This window comes from Loxodonta africana, chromosome 11 (genome assembly GCF_030014295.1).
Source record: "Loxodonta africana isolate mLoxAfr1 chromosome 11, mLoxAfr1.hap2, whole genome shotgun sequence".
Lineage (NCBI taxonomy): Eukaryota > Metazoa > Chordata > Mammalia > Proboscidea > Elephantidae > Loxodonta > Loxodonta africana.
This window is the reverse complement of record NC_087352.1, coordinates 8,819,473-8,842,863: the sequence shown is the minus strand read 5'-3', so window position 1 is coordinate 8,842,863 and position 23,391 is coordinate 8,819,473. Positions and strand designations below refer to the sequence as shown.

The following is a 23,391-nucleotide window of genomic DNA, read 5'->3' as shown; positions in this document are numbered from 1 at the left end:
AAAAAAAAAAAAAAAAATTTATATAATCTTCATGGAAGCAGACTGATATCTCTTTCTCCCAAAGCAGCTGGTGGGTTCGGACTGCCAGACTTTTGGTTAGCAGTTGAGTGCTTAACCACTACGACACCAGGGCTCCTCCAATTCAACCTTTTCTACATGTACAATTTAGTGGCATTGATTATATTCCTTGAGGTGTGCAAACATTCTCACCCTCCTTTCTTAGTTGGTAGTCCACCATTAACATAAACTCACCACCTTCTCTGTTTCTGATCAAATCTTTTGAGTTGTTGTTGTTGATTCAATTCCTTATATGATCAGATCTTAAAAAGGCCATAATGCTCAAGGTAGACATTCTTTTTTTTTTTTTTTTTAATGCTGTGATTTTTTCTTTTTGTATTTTTTTAAGTTGTGCTTTAGGTGAAACTTTAGAAATCAAGACAGTCTCTCATACAAAAACTTATATACACCTTGCTATGTACCCCTGGAAAACCTGGTGGCGTAGTGGTTAAGTGCTACAGCAGCTAACCAAAAAGGTCAGCAGTTTGAATCCACCAGGTGCTCCTTGGAAACTCCATAGGGCAGTTCTACTCTGTCCTATAGGGTCACTTCAGTCAGAATCAACTCAACAGCAACGGGTTATGTACTTCTAGTTGCTTTCCCCCTAATGAGACAGCACACTACTCCTTCTCTATCCTGTATTCTCTGTGTCCATTCACCCAGCTCCTGTCCTCCTCTGCCTTCTCATTTCGCCTCCGGACAGAAGCTGCCCACATTTTCTCATGTGTCTAATTGAGCCCACAAACTCGCTTCTCACCAGTGTCATTTTCTGTCTTATACTCCAGTCCAATCCCGGTCTGAAGAGTTGGCATTGGGAATGGCTCCAGTCTTGGGCTAACAGAAGATCTGGGGACCATGAGGTCCGAGGTCATTCTAGTCTCAGTCAGACCATTAAGTCTGGTCTTTTTATGAAAATTTGAGGTCTGCATCCCACTGTTCCCCTGCTCCATCAGGGATTCTCTGTTATGTTCCCTGTCATGGCAGTCATCAGTTGTAGCCAGGCACCATCTAGTTCTTCTGGTCTCAGGCTGATGTAGTCTGTGATTTATGTGCCCCTTTCAGTCTCTTGAGCTAAAAATTACCTTGTGTCTTTGGCGTTCTTCACTCTCCTTTGCTCCAGGTTAGTTGAGAACAACTGATGCAACTTAGATGGCTGCTTGCTAGCTTTCAAGACCCCAGATGTGACTCACAAAGTGGGATGCAGAAGGTTTTCTTAATATATTTTTTTATGCCATTTGACCTAGAAGTCCCCTGAAACCATGGTCCCCAGATGCGCACCTCTGCTACTCTGGACTTCGAAGTTTCCAGTTGTATTCGGGAAACTGCTTTGCTTTGCTTTAGTCCAGTTGTGTTGACCTCTCCTGTACTGTGTGTTGTCTTTCCCTTCACCTAAAAAAGTTCTTGTCTACCATCTCCTTAGTGTATACTCCTCCCCCTCCCTCCCCACCCTAGTAACCATCAAAGAATATTTTCTTCTGTGTTCAAACTATTTCTTAAATTCTTATAATAGTGGTCTCATAAAATATTTGTCCTTTTGCAGCTAATTTTATTCAGCATAATGCCTTCCAGATTCCTCCATGTTATTAGATGTTTCACGGATTCATCATTATTTTTTAATGTTGTGTATTATTCCATAAGGTGGATATACCATAATATATTTATCCATTCATCCATTGTTGGGCACCTTGGTTGCTTCCATCTTTTTGCTATTGTAAACAGTGCTGCAAGGAACATGGGTCTGCACATATGTGTTTTTGTGAAGGCAATTATTTCTCTAGGGTATATTCCAAGGAGTGGGATTGCTGGATTTTATGGTACTTCAATTTCTAGCCTTTTAGGGAAGCGTCATATCTATTTCCAAAGTGGTTGTACCATTCTACATTCCCACCAGCAGTGTATAAGTGTTCCAGTCTCTTCACAACCTCTCCAACATTTATTATTTTGTGTTTTTTGGATTAATGCCAGCCTTATTGGAGTGAGATGGAATCTCACTGTAGTTTTGATTTGCATTTCCCTAATGGCTAATGATTGTGAGCATTTCTTCATGTATCAGTTAGCTGCCTGAATGTCTTCTCTGGTGAAGTTCCTGTTCATATACTTTGCCCATTTTTTAATTGCATTCTTTTTCTTTTTGTTGTTGAGTTTTTGCAGTATCATGTAGATTTTAGAGATCAGATGCTGATTGGAATTGTCTTAGCTAAAAACTTTTTTCCCAGTCTGTAGGTAACCTTTTTATTCTTTTGGTGAAGTCTTTGGATGAGCATAAGTGTTTGATTTTTAGGAGTTCCGTGTTATCTAGTTTCTCTTCTGGTGTTTGTGCATACTTAGTAATGTTTTGTACACTGTGCTATATATTAGGGCCCCTAGTGTTGTCCCTATTTTTTCTTCAATGATCTTTTTTGTTTTAGTCTTTCATCCATTTGGAGTTAGTACATGTGCATGGTGTGAGGTATGGGTCTTGCTTCATTTTTTGACAGATGGATAACCTGTTATGCCACCACCATTTGTTAAAGAGACTGTCTTTTCCCCATTTAACTGACTTTGGGCCTTTGTCAAATATCAGCTGCTCGTATAGAAATGGATTTATGTCTGGATTTTCAATTTTGTTTGTTGTTCTATGTATCTGTTGTTGTACCAGTACTAGGCTGTATTGACTAAGGTGAAGGTATAATATGTTTTAAATCAGGCATTGTGAGACCTCCCACTTTATTCGTCTTTTTCAGTAATTTCTTTACTTATCTGGGGCCTCTTTCCCTTCCATATAAAGTAGGTGATTTTTTTTTCCATCTCATTAAAAAAATGTCCTCGGAATTTGGTTCGGGATTGCATTATATGTATAGATTGCTTTGGGTAGAATAGACATTTTTATAATGTTGAGTCTTCCTATCCAGGAGTAAGTTAAGTTTTTCCACTAATTAGGCCTCTTTTGCTTTCTTGCAGTACTATCTTGTAGTTTTCTTTGTATAGGTCTTTTTCATCTCTAGTTAGATTTATTCCTAAATATTTTATCTTCTTGGGGGCTATTGTAAATGATATTGGTTTGGTGATTTCCTCTCCGATGTTATTTTTGTTGCTGTAGAGAAATCCAGCTGATTTTTGTATGTTTATCTTGCATCCTGATACTCTGCTGAACACTTCTATTAGTTTCAGAAGTTTTCTTGAGGATTCTTTAGGGTTTTCCATGTATAAGATCATGTCATCTGCAGATAGAGATACTTTTACTTCTTCCATACCAATTTAGATGACCTTTATTTGTTTATCTAGCCTAATTCTCTGGCTAGAACCTCCCGGACATTGTTGAATAAGACCAGTGATAAAGGGCATTCTTGTCTGGTTCCCGTTCTCAAGGGGAAAGCTTTCAGACTCTCTCCATTTAGGATGATGTTAGTTGTTAGCTTTGTCTAAATGCTGTTTATTATGTTGAGGAATTTATCTTCTACTCCTATTTTGCTGAGAGTTTTTAATCATGTAATGGGTGTTGGACTTTGTCAAATGCCTTTTCTGCATCAATTAATAAGATCATGTGGTTCTTGTCTTTTGTTTTATTTATATGATGGGTTACATTTATTGTTTTTCTAATGTTGAACCATCCCTGCATACCTGGTATGAATCCCACTTGGTCATGATGAATTCTTTTTTTTTTTTTTTTTGATATTTTGGTGAATTCTCTTGGCTAGAATTTCATTGAGAATTTTGCATCTAAGTTCATGAGGGGAATAGGTCTGTAATTTTCTTTTTTCGTGGTGTCTTTACTTGGTTTTGACATCAGGGATACGCTGACTTCATAGAATGAGTTTGGGAGTATTCTGTTCTTTTCTATGCTCTGAAATACCTTTGGTAGTAGTGATGTTAACTCTTCTCTGAAAGTGTGGTAGAATTCTCCAGTGAAGCCTTCAGACCAGGTTTTTTTTTGTCGTTGGGAGTTTTTAAATTACCTTTTCAATCTCTTCTTTTGTTATGGGTTTATTTAACTGTTCTTTCTTTGTCTTAGTTTAGGTAGGTAGTGTGTTTCTAGAAATTCGTCCATTTCTTCTAGGTTTTCAAATTTGTTAGAGCACAATTTTTTATTTTAATCTGAAACGATCCTTTTGATTTCAGTTGGATCTGTTGTGATACTGCCTATCTCATTTCTTATTCAGGTTATCTGTTTTCTGTTTTTCTTTTTAATTTTTATTGTCCTTTAAGTGAAAGTTAACAAAAGTCGGTCTCTCATACAAAATCTTATATACACATTGCCATATACTTCTGAAAACCCTGGTGGCGTAGTGGGTAAGTGCTATGGCTGCTAACCAAAGGGTCAGCAGTTCATATTCTCCAGGTGCTCCTTGGAAACTCTATGGAGCAGTTCTACTCTGTCCTTTAGGGTCGCTATGAGTCGAAATCAACTCGACGGCACTGGGTTTTTTTTTTTTGTGGTATATACTCCTAGTTGCTCTCCCTCTAATGAGACAGCACATTCCTTCCTTCCACCCTTTATTTTCATGTCCATTCAGCCAGCTTCTGACCCCTCTGCCTTCTAACTTCCCCTCCAGACAGGAGCTACACACATAGTCTCAGGTGTCTACTTGATCCAAGAAGCTCAGTCTTTACCAGTATCATTTTCTATCCCATAACCCATTCCAATCCCTGTCTGAAGAGTTGGCTTTGGGAACGGTTCCTGTCTTGGGCTAACAGAAGGTCTGGGACCACGACCTATGGGGTCCTTCTAGTCTCAGTCAGACCATTAAGTCTGGTCTTTTTACAAGAATTAGGGGTCTGCATCCTACTGCTCTACCGCTCCCTCACAGGTTCTCTGTTGTGTTCTCTGTCAGGGCAGTCCTCAGTTGTAGCTGAGCACCATCTAGTTCCTCTGGTCTCAGGCTGATGTAGCCTGTGGCTTATGGGGCCCTTTCTGTCTCTTGGGCTCATAATTACCTTGTGTCTTTGGTGTTCTTCATTCTCCTTTACTCCAGGTGGGTTGAGACCAATTGATGCATCTTAGATGGCTGCTTGCTGGCATTTAAGACCCCAGATGCCACTCTCTAAAGTGGGATGCAGAATGTTTTCTTAATAGATTTTATTATGCCAATTGACTTAGATGTCCCCTGAAACCATGGTCTGCAAACCCCCGCCCCTACTAAGCTGGCCTTTGAAGTGTTCGGTTTCTTCAGGAAACTTCTTTGCTTTTGGTTTAAGCCAGTTGTGCTGACTTTTCCTGTATTGTGTATTGTTCTTTTCTTCACTAAAATAGTTGTTATCTACTATCTAATTAGTGAAAACCCCTCTCCCTCTCTCCCTCCCCACTCTCATAACCATCAAAGAATATTTTCTTCTCTATTTAAACTATTTTTTGAGTTCTTATAATAGTGGTCTCGTACAATATTTGTCCTTTTGCAACTAACTAATTTCACTCAACATAATGCCTTCCAGTTTCCTCCATGTTATGGACTGTTTCACAGATTCATCATTGTTCTTTATCAATGTGTACTATTCCATTGTGTGAATATACCATAATTTATTTACCATTCATCCATTCATTCACCCCTTGGTTGCTTCCACGTTTTTGCTGTCGTAAACAATGCTGCAATGAACATGAGTGTGCATATATCTGTTCATGTAATTTATTTCTTATTTCTCTAGGATATATTCCAAGGAGTAGGATCGCAGGATCGTATGGTAGTTCTATTTCTACCTTTTTAAGGAAGCGCCAAATCGATTTCCAAAGTGGCTGTACCATTTTACATTCCCACCAGCAGTGTATAAGTGTTTCAGTCTCTCCACAACGTCTCCAACATTTATTGTGTTGTGTTTTTTGGATTAATGCCAGCCTCACTGGAGTGAGATGGAATCTCATTGTAGTTTTGATTTGCATTTCTCTAATGGCTAATGATCGTGAGCATTTCGTCATGTATCTATAGCTACCTGAGTGTCTTCTTTAGTGAAGTTCCCGTTCATATCATTTGCTGATTTATTTGGGTTATTTGTCTTTTTGTAGTTGCGTTTTTGCAGTATCATGTAGATTTTAGAGATCAGACGCCGATCGGAATTGTCATAGCTACAAACTTTTTCCCAGCCTGTAGGTAATCGTTTTACTCTTTTGCTGAAGTCTTTGGATGAGCATAGGTGTTTGGTTTCTAGGAGCTCCCGGTTATCTGGTTTCTCTTCTACATCGTTAGTAATGTTTTGTATACAGTTTATGCCGTGTGTTACGGCTCCTAGCAATGTCCCTGTTTTTTCCTCCATGATCTTTATAGTATTAGATTCTATATTTAGCTATTTGGCCCATGTTGAGTTAGTTTTTGTGCATGGTGTGAGGTATGGGTCTTGTTTCTTTTTTTTGCAGATGGATATCCAGTTATGCCAGGACTGTTTGTTAAAGAGACTATCTTTTCCCCCATTTAAATGACTTTAGGTCTTTGTCAAATATCACCTGTTAATATGTGGATGGATTTATGTCTGGATTCTCAATTCTGTTCCATTGGTCTGTGTATCTGTTATTCTCAAGTACCAGGCTGTTTTGACTACTGTGAAAGTGTAATAGGTTCTAAAATCAAGTAGAGTGAGGCCTCCCAATTTGTTCTTCTTTTTCAGTAATGCTTTACTTATCTGGGGCATCTTTCCCTTCCATATGAAGTTGGTGATTTGTTTCTCCATCACATTAAAAAATGTTGGAATTTGGATCGGAATTGCCTTGTATCTATAGATGGTTTTTGGTAGAATAGACATTTTTACAATGTCAAGTCTTCCTATCCATGAGCAAGGTATGTTTTTCCACTTATGTAGGTCTCCTTCGGTTTCTTGCAGTAGCGTCTTGTAGTTTTCTTTGTATAGGTCTTTTACTTCTCTGGTAAGATTTATTCCTAAGTATTTTAACTTCTTGGGGGCTACTGTGAATGGTATTGATTTGGTGATTTCCTCTTTAATGTTCTTTTTGTTGTTATAGAGAAATCCAACTGAGTTTTGTATGTTTATCTTGTATCCTGATGCTCTGTTGAACACTTCTATCAGTTTCAATAGCTTCCTTGAGGATTCTTTAGGGTTTTCTGTGTATGAGATCATGTCATCTGCGAATAGAGATACTTTTACTTCTTCTTTGCCAATCTGGATACCCTTTATTTCTTTATCTAGCCTAACTGCTTTGGCTAGGACCTCTAGCACAATGTTGAATGAGTGGTATTAAAGGGCATCCTTGTCTGGTTTCAGATCTCAGTGGGAATGTTTTCTGACTCTCTCCATTTAGGATGATGTTGGTTGTTGGCTTTGTATAAATGCCCTTTATTATGTAGAGGAATTTCCTTCTATTCCTATTTACTGAGAGTTTTCCTCATGAATGAGTAATGGACTTTGTCAAATGCCTTTTCTGCGTCATTTGATAAGATCATGTGGTTTTTGTCCTTTGTTTTATTTACATGACAGATTACATTAATTGTTTTTCTAATGTTGAACCATCCCTGCATACCTCGTATGAATCCTACTTGGTCATGGTGAATTCTTTTTTCAACATGGTGTTGAATTCTATTGGCTAGAATTTTGTTGAGGATTTTTGCACCTAAGTTCATGAAGTTCATGAGGGGTATAGGCCTGTAATTTTCTTTTTTTGTGGTGTCTTTACCTGTTTTTGGTATCAGGAATATTCTGGCTTCATAGAATGAGTTTGAGAGTATTCTGTCCTTTTCAATGCTCTGAAATAGCTTTAGTAGTAGTGCTGTTAACTCTTCTCTGAAACTTTGCTAGAACTCTCCTGTGAAGCCATCAGGACCAGGGCTTTTTTTTTGTTTGGAGTTTTTAAATTACCTTTTCCATCTCTTCTTTTGTTATGAGTTTATTTAGTTGTTCTACCTCTGTTAGTTTTAGTTTAGGTAGGTAGTGTGTTTCTTGAAATTCATCCATTTCTTCTAGGTTTTCTAATTTTCTAGAGTACAATTTTTTGTAGTAATCTGTTATGATCATTTTCATTTCATTTGGGTTTGTTGTAATATCGCCCATCTCATTTTTTGTTTGTAATTTTTGCTTCCTCTCCTGTTTATCTTTTTGTCAGTTTGGCCAGTGGTTTATGGATTTTGTTAATTTTTTCAAAGAACCAGTTTTTGGTCTTGTTAACTCTTTTAATTTGTTTTTGTGTTCTCTATTTCATTTAATTTTCATCTAATTTTTATTATTTGCTTTCTTCTGGTGCCTGGAGGTTTCTTTTGTTACTCTCTTTCTATTTGTTCAAGTCATAGGGATAATTCTTTGATTTTGGCCTTTTTTTCTTTTTGGATGTGTATTTAATGCTATAAATTGGCCTCTTAGAACTGCTTTAGATGTGTCTCAAAGGTTCTGATAGGAAGTGTTTTCATATTCATCGTATTCTATGAATTTCTTTATTCCATCCTTAATTTCTTGTGTAACTCAGTCGTTTTTGAGCAAGGTGTTGTTCAGTTTCCAAGTGTTTGATTTCTTTTCCTGCTTTTTCTATTATTAGTGTCTAGTTTTCTGTCTTTATGGTCAGAGAAGATGCTTTGTAATACTTTGATGTCTTGGATTCTGTTAAGGCTTGCTTTATGACCTAATAGGTGGTCTATTCTAGAGAATGTTCCATGGGCATTGAAAAAAAAAGTATATTTGGCTACTGTTGGGTGGAATGTTTTGTATGTGTCTTTGAGGTCAAGTTAGTTGATTGTAGCATTTAGATCTTCTGTGTCTTTATTGAGCTTCTTTCTGGATGTTCTGTTCTTCATTGAAAGTGTTATGCTTAAGTCTCCTATTACTATGGTGGAATTGTCTGTGTCACTTTTCAATGCTGTTAGAGTTTGTTTCATGTATCTTGAAGCCCTGTCTCTGGGAATATTAATATTTAGTATGGTTATATCCTCCTGTTATATTGTCCCTTTAATCATTACTTGGTGTCCTTCCTTATCCTTTTACTCTGCCAGCAAGCTTCTAGCCTGAAGATACTCAGCTTTCTTGCTCTGTGGGCCAGTAAGTCTACAAAAACGAACATTTCATTTCCCTTTCTGATCTGTTCCTCCTCTTTGATTCTCCTTTTTACTGTTGTCTTTGCTAATTCAAATGCATCAGTTCTTCTTCTGTCTTCCTTATTCATTCTCCATGTATAAGAGGAGATGAAAATATTATGGCCTGCATAAGGCCATAAAGATTATAGCTAGGAAACCCTATGGCCCAATTCCACTTGTCACAAGTGGTCACTATGAGTCAGAATCAACTCAATGACACCCAACAACAAGAACTTGATTTACAACCATCTAGTTGTCAGTATGTCACACTGTGGTGGCTTGCATGCTGTTATGACGCTGGAATCTTTGCCATTGGTTTTTCAAATTTCACTAGATTTACCCATGGTAGGCAGTTGTTAGCAGAGCATCCAGCCTAAGACAACCTAGGAAGAAAGGCCTTGCTACACTTTCAAAATCCAGCCAGTGAAAACCTTATAGATCGTAACAAAACATTGTCTGACTCAGTTGCATGGGACACAACATCAGGAAACATCAATCTGTTAAGGAAAACACCATCTTTGGTGAAGTAGAGGGCCAGCAAGGGCAAAAGAGGCTCCTGTGGGATTTTAAATAGCTGCAGTGATGGACTTCAACATGCCTTTGATATGATGATGCAGGACTGGGCAAAATTTCCTTCTGTTTTGTACATAAGTAGCCTTGAGTTGGAGCTGACTCAACAGCAGCTACCTATTCATTCACCTACCATCTATCTATCCATCTGTCCATCTATGTATCTGTCTGTCTGTACGTATGTATATCTATCTACCTATCTATGTCGCTTGCTTGAATTCTTGTGTGAATGAAACAGGATAATGCATGTAATTTAACCTGAATTATTATCAATAGAAGGTGCCTGGGTGGCACAAATGATATGTCCCTGACTACTAACCTAAAGGTTGGCCATTTAAACCCTCCAAAAGGTGCTCTGGAAGAAAGGCCTGGAGATCTACTTCTATAAAGATCATAGCCAAGAAAACCCTATGGAGCAGTTCAACTCTGCAACACATGGTGGGGGTGGTAACTCTGCAACACGTGGTAAGGGTGGTCATGAGTTGGAATCAACTTGAGAGCAACTAACAACACCTGAAACTCATTCTCTGGTAATGTCTCTAAAGTTTTATTCATTCACAGACCACTTTAATGTTTTCACTGTTGGTTTTGTTTTGTTTTTATTACTGTTCTTGTTGTTGTTAGGTGCCATTTGGTTGGTTCCGACTCATAGCAACCCTATGCAGAACAGAACAAAACACTGCCCAGTCTTGTGCCATTCTCAGAATTGTTTCTATCCCTGAGCCAGTTGTTGCAGCCACTGTGTCAATCCATCTTGTTGAGAGTCTTTCTCTTTTTCGCTGACCCTCTGCTTTACCAAGCATGATGTCCTTCTCCATAGACCGATCCCATTTGATAATATGTCCAAAGTATGCAAAAAGTAGTCTTGCCAACCTTGCTTCGAGGGAGCATTCTGGTTGTACTTCTTCCAAGACAGATTTGTTCGTTCTTTTGGCAGTTCATGGTGTAGTTGATATTCTTCTCCAACACCACAATTCAAAGGAGTCGATTCTTCTTTGGTCTTCCTTACTCACTGTCCAGTTTTTGTATGTGTATGAGGCAATTGAAAACAGTATGGTTTGGGTCAGGCAAATTTTAGTCTTCAAGGTGATATCTTTGCTTTTAAACACTTTAAAGAGGTCTTTTGTAACAGATTTGGCCAATGGATTATGGATCCAAGTAAAATGAAATCCCTGACAATCTCTATCTTGTCTCTGTTTATCTTGATGCTATTTATTGCTCCAGTTGTGAGAGTTTTCATATTCTTTATGTTGGGGTGCAATTCATACTAAAGGCTGTGGTTTTTTATCTTCATCAGTAAATGCTTCAAGTCCTCTTCACTTCCAGCAAGCAAAGTAGTGTCATCTGCATAATGGATGTTGTTAACGAGTCTTCCTCCTATCCTGATGCTCTGTTCTTCTTCTTATAGTCCAGATTCTCAGGTTATTTGCTAAGTATGCAGATTGAATAGGTATGGTAATAGGATACAACCCTGACGTACACCTTTCCCAGCTATAAACCATGCAGTATCTCTTTGTTCTGTTCGAAGGACTGCTTCTTGATCCATGTACAGATCCTCATGAGCACTATTAAGTGTTCCGAAATTCCCATTCTCCACAACGCTACCCATAATTTTTTTATGATCCACACAGTCAAGTGCCTTAGCATAGTTAATAAAACACACGTATACACCTTTCTGGTATTCTCTGCTTTCAGCCAGGATTCATCCAACATCAGCTGTGATATCCCTGGTGCCAAATCAACTTCTAAAGCTAGTTTGAATTTCTGGCAGTTCCCTGTAGATATCCTGCTGTAGCCGCTTTTGAATGATCTTCAGCAAAAATTAGCTTGCCTGTGATATTAATGATATTGTTCGATAATTTCCACATTTGGTTGGATCACCTTTCTTGGGAATAGGCCTAAATATGCACTTCTTCCAGTCAGTTGGCTGGGTAGCTCTCTTCCAAATTTCTTGGCATAGAGGAGCGAGCACTTCCAGGGCTACATCCATTTGTTGAAACATCTCAGTTGGTATTCCGTCAATTCCCAGAGCCTTGTTTTTTGGCAATGTCTTCAGCACAGCTTGGTTTTCTTCCTTCGGTACTATTGGTTCTTGATCATATGTTACCTTCTGAAATGTTTGAAAGTGGACAAATTCTTTTTGGTATAGTGACTGTATGTATTCCTTCTATCATCTTTTGATGCTTCCTGCATCATTTAATATTTTCCCTGTAGAATCCTTCAGTATTGCAACTCAGGGCTTGAATTTTTAATTCAGTTCTTTCAGCTTGAGAAATGCTGAGCCTGTTCTTCCCTTTTGGTTTTCTATCTCCAGCACTTTGCACAGGTCATCATAATACTTTACTTTGTCTTCTTGAGCCACCCTTTGACATCTTCTGTTCACCTCTTTTACTTCATCACTTTTTCCTTTTGCTTTAGCTGCTCGACGTTCAAAAGCAAATTTCAGAGTCTCTTCTGACATCCAGTTAGGTCTTTTGTTTCTCTCTTGTTTTTTTAATGACCTTTTGCTTTCTTCTTGTAAGATGTCCTTGATGACATTCCATGATTCATCTGGTGTTTGGTCATTAGTGTTCAACATATCAAATCTATTCTTGAGATGGTCTCTAAACTCAGGTGCGATATACTCAAGCTTGTAGTTCGGCTCTCGTGGACTTGTTCTAAATTTCTTCAGTTTTAACTTGTACTTGCATAGGAGTAATTGAAGGTCTTATTCACAGTCTCTCCCTGGCCTTGTTCTGACTGATGATACTGAGGTTTTCCATCATCTTTTTCCACAGATATAGTTGATTTGGTTCCTGTGTATTCCATCTGGTGAGGTCCATCTGTATCTTTGCCGTTTATGTTGGTGAAAATGGTATTTGCCATGAAGAAGTTGTTGGTCTTGCAAAATCAGTCATGCAATCTCTGACATTGTTTCTTTCACCAAGGCCATATTTTTGAACTACGAATCCTTCTCCTTTGTTTCCAACTTTCACATTCCAATCACCAGTAATTATCACTGCACCCTTATTGCATGTTTGATCAATTTTACGCTACAGATGCTGGCAAAAACCTTCAGTCTCTTCATCTTCTACCTTAGTGGTTGGTGAGTAAATTTGAATAATAGTCGTATTAACTCGTCTTCCTTGTAGGTGTATGGATATTATCCTATCATTGGCAGCATTGTACTTCAGGATAGATCTTGAAATGTTCTTTTTTGACCATGGGTGCCACATCATTTCTCTTCAAATTGACATTCCCAAATTGTCTGATTCAAAATGACCAATACCAGTCCATTAAAGTTCACTAATGCCTAGGATATTGATCTTTATGTGTTTCATTTCTTTTTAGATGATTTCCAACTTTCCTAGATTTGTACTTCTGGGTTCCAATTCTGGATTCCGATTATTAACAGATGCTTGCAGCTGTCTCATCACATTTAGAGCCATGCCACATCAGAAAATGAAGATCTCGAAAGCTTGCCCCAATCCACGCCATTAAGTCAGCTCTACTTTAAGGAGGCAGCTCTTCTCCAGTCATGTTTTGAGCGCCTTCAAACCTGAGGTTCTCATCTTTCGGCACTGTACCAGACAATGTTCTGCTGCTATTCATAAAGTTTTCGCTGGCTAATTCTTTTCAGAAGTAAACCACCAGGTCTTCCTTCCTAATCTATCTTAGTCTGGAAGCTCCGCTGAAACCTGTCCACAATAGGTGACCCTGCCGGTATTTCAGGTGGCATATTCTCCAGCATCACAGCAACACACAAGCCCCCGCCGTACAGCAAACTGACAGATACATGGGGGGCTTAATCCTATATATTGCAAACTGCATGAATTTTTCGCTTAATATTTTTCTTTGAGTATATTTGGTATTTATTTTACTTCACCTACTTCTAACAACAAAGAGCCCTGGTGGTCTAATGGTTAACCCCTCAGCTCCTAAGAAAAAGGTTGGGGGTTCAAACACACCAGCCCCTCTCCAGGGGAAAGATGTGGCAGTCAGCTTCTGTAAAGACTTCAGGATTGGGCACACCACCCTAGGGGCAGGGACAAAAAGGCAGGAGGAGGCAGGAAAGCTGGAGGAATGGAAATGTGGGACCCAAGGGTGCAGAGCAGAAGTTGAGAGTGTTGACATGATGCAAGGTTGGCCACCAATAGTACAAAATAATATGTGTATTAAGTGTTTACTGAGAAACTAATTTTCTCTGTAAACTTGCGCCTAAAGTACAGTTTAAATATATGCATTTGGGCAAAAGGTTTGGAACCCCTATGGGGCAGTTCTACTCTTGTACGGAGTCACTAGGAGTTGGAATTCCCTCTAAGGCTATGGGCTTAGGTTTGTTCTAACAAAAAAATACCCGTCGATATTGTGGTGCTAGTTGGGCAAATATGTATGTCAGAACACACACACACACACACACTATATATATCTATTTTATGTATATGTAATATATATATATTACATATACAAGTAGTCCCCAATATAAAATATTTTTTATTACAACTGACAGCACTTATGACAATGCTTTTTTTTATCATTAGTAATATGTGCTACATAAAATGTTGCAGAATGTAATTTGCAGTTATCATTCTCATGCCAACCCCAAAGACAAATAAAGATCACTTTTTTATAAATACTGATAATAAAAGTCAATAATAATGAAAACTAAAAAAAAAAAAATGAGGTATTCAACTTATGTCAGGACCAAGTTATGACAGAGTCTTCCTTGGAACAGAACCCTGTAGGAAATCGGGGATGACCTGTAAGGTACATATACATACCATATATCTATTAATAGCCATCTATAGATATCTATTAATACACTTGAAAATACATGTAACTATTAAAATGAAAAATAGATTATTCTTACACTAGCTAAAATCTTTTACTATAGCACCAGTGATGGTGTCTACCACATTTTTAGGAAAAAATGATTCCAAACATCACAGGTGTTCTGAGAAAGAAGACCAGTTTATCTGGAAGATGGCGGGAGGAATGGGATTTCTGTTGGGTACAATCCAGATGAGGTCCAACATACAAGAGTCGAGATGGGTCTATATATGGAAGATGTACCATCTTCCAACACATTCTTTCTTTGGCTCACCATCTCCTATGTTTCACAGTACCTCTGCAAAGGGGCTTCATTTCATCCTGTGAAAACATTGCTACCATGTGCGCTATCAAAGGGGAGAGTTGGGAAAACTTCAACTTTATCACTAACTTTGTGGCAAGGATCAACATGAAACTAACTGCTAATTGGAAGTGGATCCAGGCCTCATCCTTCCACATCTCCATTTCCTCCATGCCAGCCACTTCTCTGGTACTATGTCTCTCTGACCCTAACCACCCAGAGTTAGATCAGACCTCATCCCCAGCTACCCTGAGCTGGGTCACAACATCACTGTCACCTGAATTCAGGTCATCAGAGAACAACCATAGGCTCAGAAGACGGCACTTCAGACCAGCTGGCCTCTCTCTCTCTCTCTCTCTCTCTCTCTCTACTCCCCTGGGACTAGATAACAAGCTAGATGGACTCTACAATTTTTCTTTTTCTTTTTTTAGTAGTACTTAATTTTGTTTTTGGCGATGGTTTACACAGCAGCTGAAGTTCACATATAACAATATCTGCAGAACTTGTTCTGTGACATTTGTTATATTCTTCACAATGTGTGAACATTCTCATTACTTCTGTTGTAATTGTTCCATTTCCATTAATCTAGCTTGCATGTCCACTTATATTCTCATCTTTTTTTTAAAGTAATTGTTGACTGTTTGGTCTCATATAGATGATTTTTTTAAAGGTGCACCATTCCTATTTGTGATATTCTTTATCTTTTGAGCCCATCTGTTATTTATCTAAAAGATGACCTCAGGGTCTAATTTCAAAGACACTGTACTTCTTCAGCCAGTGCTCATGTAGTCTTTCCCTGACCAACAGCCACCCAGAGCTGGGTCTACACACATCACCTCTGTCCTGCCAGCGCATGATGGCTCACTGCCCCTATGAGTTTGTTAATTCTCTATAATTGCTCACAAAATCTATGGAGACTCTTACCTATACTTACAGTTACCCATTTAGTATAACCAGAAATGATACTAGTGAAGAGACACAGCAGGCAAATCTGGAAGTGGACCTGGCAAGAGGGATAATTTTTCACAGGGACTTGCCACTGTATCTCCTGTGCATGGATGATCTTACCAATCCAGGAAGCCCCAAAGAGCATGCACCAATGTCCAGGGTCCCTCAGTCATTGGAACATCAATCAATATGCATGACTGGGGCCTTAATGCATAGTTACGATCAATCCAATCAATGAACACCCATGACTATGTTAAGCCCCATTCCTGCCTTCCTGATGTGAGCCCTCTATAAGTCCCTATTTGCTTGGCTATTTTGGAAAATGAAGGTATCTTGATTTCTCAGGCCGTTTACAGAAACCAAAGTCAGTGAGATTAGTTTTCTGGGATTGAAGGCTTTGGCCTCCTTTAATGGAGCAACTCAATTGCTAAAATATAATATAATCCATAAAGTGTATGTTTACATCCTAATGGGTGAGTAGTGTCTGGGGTCTTAAAAACCTGTGAACGGTCATCTAAGATACATCTTTTGGTCTCTACTTATTGGGAGCAAAAGAGAAAGAAGAAAACTAAAGACTTAGAGAAGAGGTTAATCTACAGCACTTATAATCTACTGGAACTGTAGCCTCATCTATCCTGGGACCAGAAGAAAGAGATGGTGCCCGGCTACCTCTATTGACTGTTCTGATTAGAGCCCCAAAAGATGCATCATGATAGAATGAGAAAAAAATGGGGAAAAGAACTTGAATTCTTAAAAAGTCCAGACTTACTGGACTGGTAGAAACTAGAGGACTCTTCGAGCCTGTAGCTCTGAGATATTCTTTAAACCTTAAACAAATGATTTCTTCAGGCCAATTTTAGTTAAATAACTGATTTCTCATAACATAAAGAATACTACCTGTGAGTTATGAGCTCTTTAAAAAAATCGTCTATGTGAGCCCAAATAGTCAATAATTACTCTGAAGCAAAGATGAGAAGGTATGGGGCAGAGAAAATAGAGTATAGGAAATGGAACGAGCAGAAAGGAATGAATTAGACTGACCTCACTTCTGTTCCTTCTCTACTCATTCTCAACGATTTCATTTTTCTTGCCTCCACAATCAATGCCCATAGAAGTAGTCAAGAAAACAGATATTTGGCAAATCTGCTGCAAATGACATCTTTAAAGTGTTAAAAAGCAAAGATGTCACTTTGAGGACTAAGGTGCACCTCACCGAAGCCATGGTATTTTCAATCAACTCATATGCATGGGCAAGCTGGACAATGAATAAGTAAGAACAAAGAAGAATTGATGCATTTGAGTTATGCTATTGGCGAAGAATATTGAATATACCATGGACTTCCAGAAGGGCAAACATATCTGTTTTTGAAGAGGTACTGCCAGAGTGCTCCTTAGGAGAGAGGATGGTGAGACTTCATCTCATGTAGTTTAGACATGTTACAAGAAGGGACCTGGAGACTGATACCATGCCTGGTGAAGTAAAGGGTCTATGAAAAAGAGGAAGACCCTCAACCAGATGGATTGACACATTGGCTGCAAAGGTGGGCTCAAGCATAACAATGATTGTGAGGATAGTACAGGAACAGGCAGTGTTTCCTTCCATTCTACATAGGGAGGCTGTGAGTCAGAATCAACTCTACCACACCTAGTAACAACAACAGCAACTAGTCATTGCAATTGGATCAATAAGTCAGACTGACCAAAGCCAGTTACCCTGTTGCATGGGCGACATGCCTAACCTTTCGGAGCTACAGCTCTTCCCCTTTGTAACAGAAAGTGTGGGACAAAGTACTTGTTTGGGACCTTTGACTTTGGTTTCTTTCTTCTCCTTCTTTTTTTTTTTTTAATAATGTTTTATTGTCTTCAAGGTGAAAGCTTACACAACAAATTAAGTTCCAATTTGACAATTTCTACATAAACTCTTCCATTATATTGGTTACATTTTTTTTTTTTTTTATAGTTCTTCCTTTCCATTCTCTCCTCCGGATGGACACCAACACATGGACTTTCCTGGAATTGAGCTGGAGTCAATGAAAATGAAGGGGAACCAGATCCTGGAAGAAAATTTCAACCCAATGCAGCAAATAAAGGATGACTTTGCAATTTGAGTGTAACTTGGCCTCTTTCCTGACCTACCTGTTTTCTTCGTTTTTACTGCTGCATCTTCTTTTGAAAACCAGTTGCCCAGTAAGTTCCTTTATAATCTAACCTGTCCCTACCTTTCCATTATCTTCCTACCATGCCTCAAAGGAGCCCTGGTGTCACAGTGGTTAACACTAGGCTGCTAACCAAAAGGTCAGTGGTTCGAACACACCAGGTGCTGAGGCACTTCACTTCCATAAAGATTATAGCCTTGGAAACCCTATGGGGCAGTTCTACTCTGTCTTTTATGGTTGTGGTTAGTCAAAATTGACTTGACAGAAACAGGTATCAAGTCTCTACCCTACCACATCTTATGAATACTGCTAAAATCTTCCTGCCTTTGGTGAAGTTCAACATGTCTGGCCTTCCTCACCTTGCTACCCCCATCCCTGCCACTCTTTCTTGGAAGTAATCTTTACTGAAGCAGATCCACAGGCTTTTCTTCTACTGTACCACTAAAATTCTACTTCCCCACAGTGTGCACAAGGAACACAACTTTGCTGATCTTCAGCAAAAACATATCATTACCAAAATAAACTACTAATCAAAAAAAACACACACACACAAACAAAAAACAGTTGCCTATTATGCTGAAGGAAATAAATCAGTCACAAAAGGACACAAATTGCATGATCCCAATTAGATGAAGTATCTGAATGGGTAGAAGCCCTGTTGGCACAGTGGTTAAGAACTCGGCTACTAACCAAAAGGTCTGCAGTTTGAATCCCCCAGCCGTTCCGTGGAAACCATATGGAGCAGATCTACTCTGACCAATAGGGTTGCTATTTGTCAGAGTTGACCTGATGACAAAGAGTAGAATAGGTAAGGATATAGAGACAAAAGTTTATTAGTGGTTACCAGGGTGGCTGGGAGGGAGGGGAAAGAAAGACACAATGCCTAGGGGGCACAGAGCTTCTGTTAAGTGAGATGGAAACATTTGGGAATGGTTGATGGTAATGGTTGAATAACATGATGAACATATTTACTCTCACTGAACTGTCTATGTGAAGATGGTTGAAGTGGCCAACATATTTTGACCCATATAATTACAAAATTAAAAAATTCTGCAAAAACACAGATGAGATGAAGTTAAAACAGTAAAGAAATTTTTTTAAAAAAAAGGAAAAGAAAAACAAATAAAAAAACAGTTCATTCTATACAGTTTCATATGTGGTTGAATTCTGTGAGATGAATAAACTAACACATGAAGCTTGTGCAAAAACATACAGTTAGGTATTTCTGATAAGATGGGGTGATTTTGTCTTCTTTATCACGGCAAAACAGAACCTGGAGAGAATGGAATCATAGCGCATGAGAATCAAGGGGCTGACTGTTGGGAAACACATAGAAATGAGTGCATCCATGTGCAGTATCCACCAAGTGGGTTGATAAAAAACAGCTATAAAAACTTGAAATATAGAGGAGAGGATGTAAAAAGATACAAAGGTGCTCACCAGGACAAGGATGGTTTGGGTGGCTCTGGTCTCAGCAGAAGCTCTGGGGCAGATGTTGTTCCTATGAATGTGTTGGACCCGCTGCTTGTGTTTGTACAGGATGAAAACCATGGAGCCACTGAACCAGAGCATGAGTCCCAAAGTCACAACATCAGGGAGTGCTATCCATAATGAATGTAGTAAGCCTGTGGTTTGATCATGTCCCACAGAAGAACAGTATCCATAGTCTTTTTTGTTTGTGGTGGTTTTATTGCTCCAATTACTGGTAACTTCCTTAAGAAAGTTGGTATTTAGCAGCATGTGCAGGGTCCAGCACAAGAAAATGGAGAAGCCCATGTACTTGGGAGCTTTCACTTGAAGCTCTGCCCATCTGGAGTTCCTAGGGCTGATAGTGATGGCCTGGAAGATACTCAACAGACAGGTGCTGCCAAAGGACACTCCCCTACCCACTCTGTGAACATATAAAACAAATTTGCATCCAACATCATTGAGGAAATTTTTCCACCCAAAACCTGCCATAGTCTTAGGGATTCCTTTACAGAGAACGGATAAGGAGTTGGCTACAGTCAGGTGCTTGAGAATCAAGTCTATGGACCGTAACCTGCATCTAATGAAATAAAGGAAGATGTACTGGAAAAGAAGAGAAAAATTCCCCAGGACACCAACTGTAGTCTCTAATAAGAAAATCATTCCAAACATCAAATCCCTAGAAGACATTCTCTTAGTTTCCAGTTGCTGATATGTGTCTTCAGAGCCAGAGGGTCCTAGATGGGAAGATGAGACAAGGACCACACGTATCATGTAACCTGAAATCCACAATTCTGCACCTACCATTAATTCCCAATTTCAAATATTGACTTAAAGTTTTTCTTTCAATAAGAGATTTCCAAGAGTTGGATGTATACCTTTAAAGAGCACTGGGAATGTATGCTATGAAGATCATACATGTGCTAACTTCTTTATTCTTCAACAGTCTATGAAGCAAGGGTTACTATTATGTTCATTGTAAAGAAGAGGAAAACTTAGGCACAGAGGGGTTAAGTGATTTGTACAAATTCACATGTTGGTTAGGGACAGAGTGTGGACTTGAACCTGGCTGAGATCGTTACAAAGACCGTGCATTAACTACCTTACTTTACTAACCAATTGTGTAAAATAAGTTGGTGGTGGAAGTGTCTCACCTCCTCTAAATTCACAAGTGGGAGAATCACCATCAGTATCAACCCAAGACTGATTCCTAAGAGATGTAGGTCAGACATACCACCTCTCTCCAAACTTTTTACCAATTATGACACTAGCCGTCCCTCCCAAAACACTCTCTACTTCCCTGCTGTGTTTGATAGTTTGTTGCAATGGCTGCACAGAACTCACAGACCATACTCACAGGCTCCTCTTGGCCCTTGGCACTCAGCATCGTATCTGCCTTCCTTGGGCAAATGCTACAAAGTACTTTTAGCTTTGCCAGTAAGTGCCCAGAGGCACCCAACTCTGCCAGTAAGCCTCCTGCCTGAAGGCACTCATCTCTCCTGCTCCGTGGGTTGCCATGCCCTCTGTAGCCTTCTTGCTCAAAGGCAGGAAACCCCAACAGTGCCATCTTGTGTAGGTCTCCTGGTTCTTCTGCCACTGTTTCTCTACCACTGCATTCTGCTGTGCTTGCCTCTGCTTGTTGCCATCTCTAATGTTACAGCTCTCTCCGCTAGGATGTTCTCAGGCCAGGGACCCTGGGTCCAAAAGATGTACTCTGGTGCTGGCACTTTTTCTCGGATGGTAGTAAGATTCCCCCCAACCCTGGAATTGTCTCCGTTAAAACCTAATGGGGTGAAAAACAGGCCAATCCCATACAAGGGTCCCATATTCCTCATTGGTGTCAGACACTCACATAGGGGTTCCATATACCTTATTTGCATTAGTAGCAGGCTCTCAAATCCTTTTAGGGGGCCACATGTACCTTATTTTCATAGTCCCAGCCAATTCTTTTGGGAGTTACAAGACCATGGTGCGAAAGAACATATAAAGGTGATTCATCGATCCACACCAGGCTAGTCAGCAGTGTTATTCAAATAATCCAGTTCTGTATTTAGTTTTGCCTTGGCATCTTGTCATTTCAATTTGCACAGGTGATGTTTTATGTTATAATGTTGGTTGTAACAAGTTTCCATTGATAAGCAAGATTTTATTTCATTGGTCAATAGCAATTATGAATAAAGCTTTAAAAATTGTAATGAAATATAGGCTCACTCATTGAAGAATACTATAGGAATCCACCTCATGAGCAGGTTGGATTAAATGAATCCAAGTTTGTCTCAATATTAGGAAGGCAAAAGAATGCACATTTGTCTCTAGGCCAGGAACAAAATACAATGACACATAACACAGGAATTACTGAACAATGTCATATCATGTACTAAACTATGGCTGATAAAATACTAATAATTGATAAAATAGTGGAGAGTAGAAACTAAACCATTGCTACTTTAACATCATATATTCATTAATTATTGAATGCAAATTAAACTAAAACTGTTAGCAACAAAGTGAGTTTTCGAAAGATGATGAAGTAGAAGACACATGTGGAAAATGAAATCTGTAAGGCATGACTTCTTGTGCATTTTATAAATTGAAATGGTTGATTTTTTTATTGAAAATAATAGGGTAATCTTCAACCAGAGAAAACAGCACCAGATATATTTGGGTTTGGCAGTTGTTATGCAGAACTCACGATTATCAAATCACGTTTTCCTTAAGTGCAGCTTCCCTAACTTCTGGATGGAACATTGTCTCGCTGTAACCAACAGACCATGGGTGTTTCCAGGAGAGTCACATTTACTGTCCACATTAATGCATCATACACCACAACTGGAGTAAACATTTCTATCCTAGCAAAAGCCATTCAGATACACTATTTCTGCACAGGAGTTGATGAACCACATGGATTGATCCTGTTCTTTATTACAACTGTGGAAGTGTTACAGGAAAACCTCTAGTAATCCTGAAAATCCTTATAATTCCTGTACAGTAGACTGCAGGGCAGATTGATTCAGAGCTACAGCCTTTAAGCATCTTCATAATCAGGTTTTATGATCACTAGGATTAAATACCAAAAATCACTGTTCTTAGGATGATACTAAAAGACCCTAGGAGCCATCTGGGATGGGGGCAGGGTCCGTAGCCCCATCTCTCTTTTCTTATTCAGCTCAAAGTCATGACTTAGCCCTGCTTCCTCTGTGACACTGCACCAGTTTTGTACACAGAAGATTTTCTCATTCCAATATGATCACTTACCCACACCCTGATACACCTCCTTCCATTACAGACCCTGTCTCGCACACTGAAATAGAAAATACTCACCAGGCTCCTTCCTGCTACCAGGAGAGTTGGCTCAGTGTGACAATCATGACATCCGGGGCGAGTATCTGAGGTAGGCAGCCAGACCTTGAGGCTCTGATATTTATTTCTGTTTCCTCTCGTCCCCATAGAACTGAAATTATCATTTCATCTCCAGTGACATTGAAAGTGCAGGCTTGGGGAGCTGACAACATTTGTGGAAAATGTTTCCTCAGTTGTTAACTACCAAAACGAATTACCAATTTATAATAATTATCTCCAAAGAGACCAGGAAAGTGTTTGTGAGAGGCTCCTTATTTTCCAGGATCCTGGAGACAGACAGGGTCTCCCACGGAGGAGCAGGAAATGCTGAGGTCTGACACTTGAGGCACATGAGACTGTCTTCATTCTCTGCTCCCCTGAGAATTTCTCCTACTAATCTTTTCTTATCTTCAGCCCATGAGCTCCACCATCACTGAAGTCATGAAGGGAAAATGGAATCATGAAAAATACTTAAGGATTTGAAAGAGATCCAAGTTAAAAAAAGAACATGATGCCAATAATTTACATGACAAATCACTGGACTCACTTATAGAAGTTAATGCCAATGAACATGGGAATTTTGTAAGAAAATATGCTTTACCATTGTTGACTTCTCCAGCATGTTAAGAGGCCTAAAGAGAACAGTATCCACTGAAAGACAGTTTATTAATCCCTCACAAATAAATGTCCCAGAATCAGATGATTAAACAGGCAGGTTCTTCAATTGCTTTAACTATCCGTTACAAACCCCTAATGTAACAATGGTTAA

At 39.1% G+C, this 23,391-nt stretch overlaps 1 protein-coding gene across 1 annotated transcript; it reads right to left on the bottom strand.

Moving 5' to 3' along the window:
* Positions 1 to 19,031: 19,031 nt before the first annotated feature.
* LOC100674590 (vomeronasal type-1 receptor 4-like) lies at positions 19,032 to 19,991 on the bottom strand. The gene has a single exon (XM_003406407.3). It carries the CDS (start codon positions 19,971 to 19,973, stop codon positions 19,032 to 19,034), a length of 942 nt encoding a protein of 313 aa, XP_003406455.1. The 5' UTR covers positions 19,974 to 19,991.
* Between the last annotated feature and the right edge of the window lie 3,400 nt (positions 19,992 to 23,391).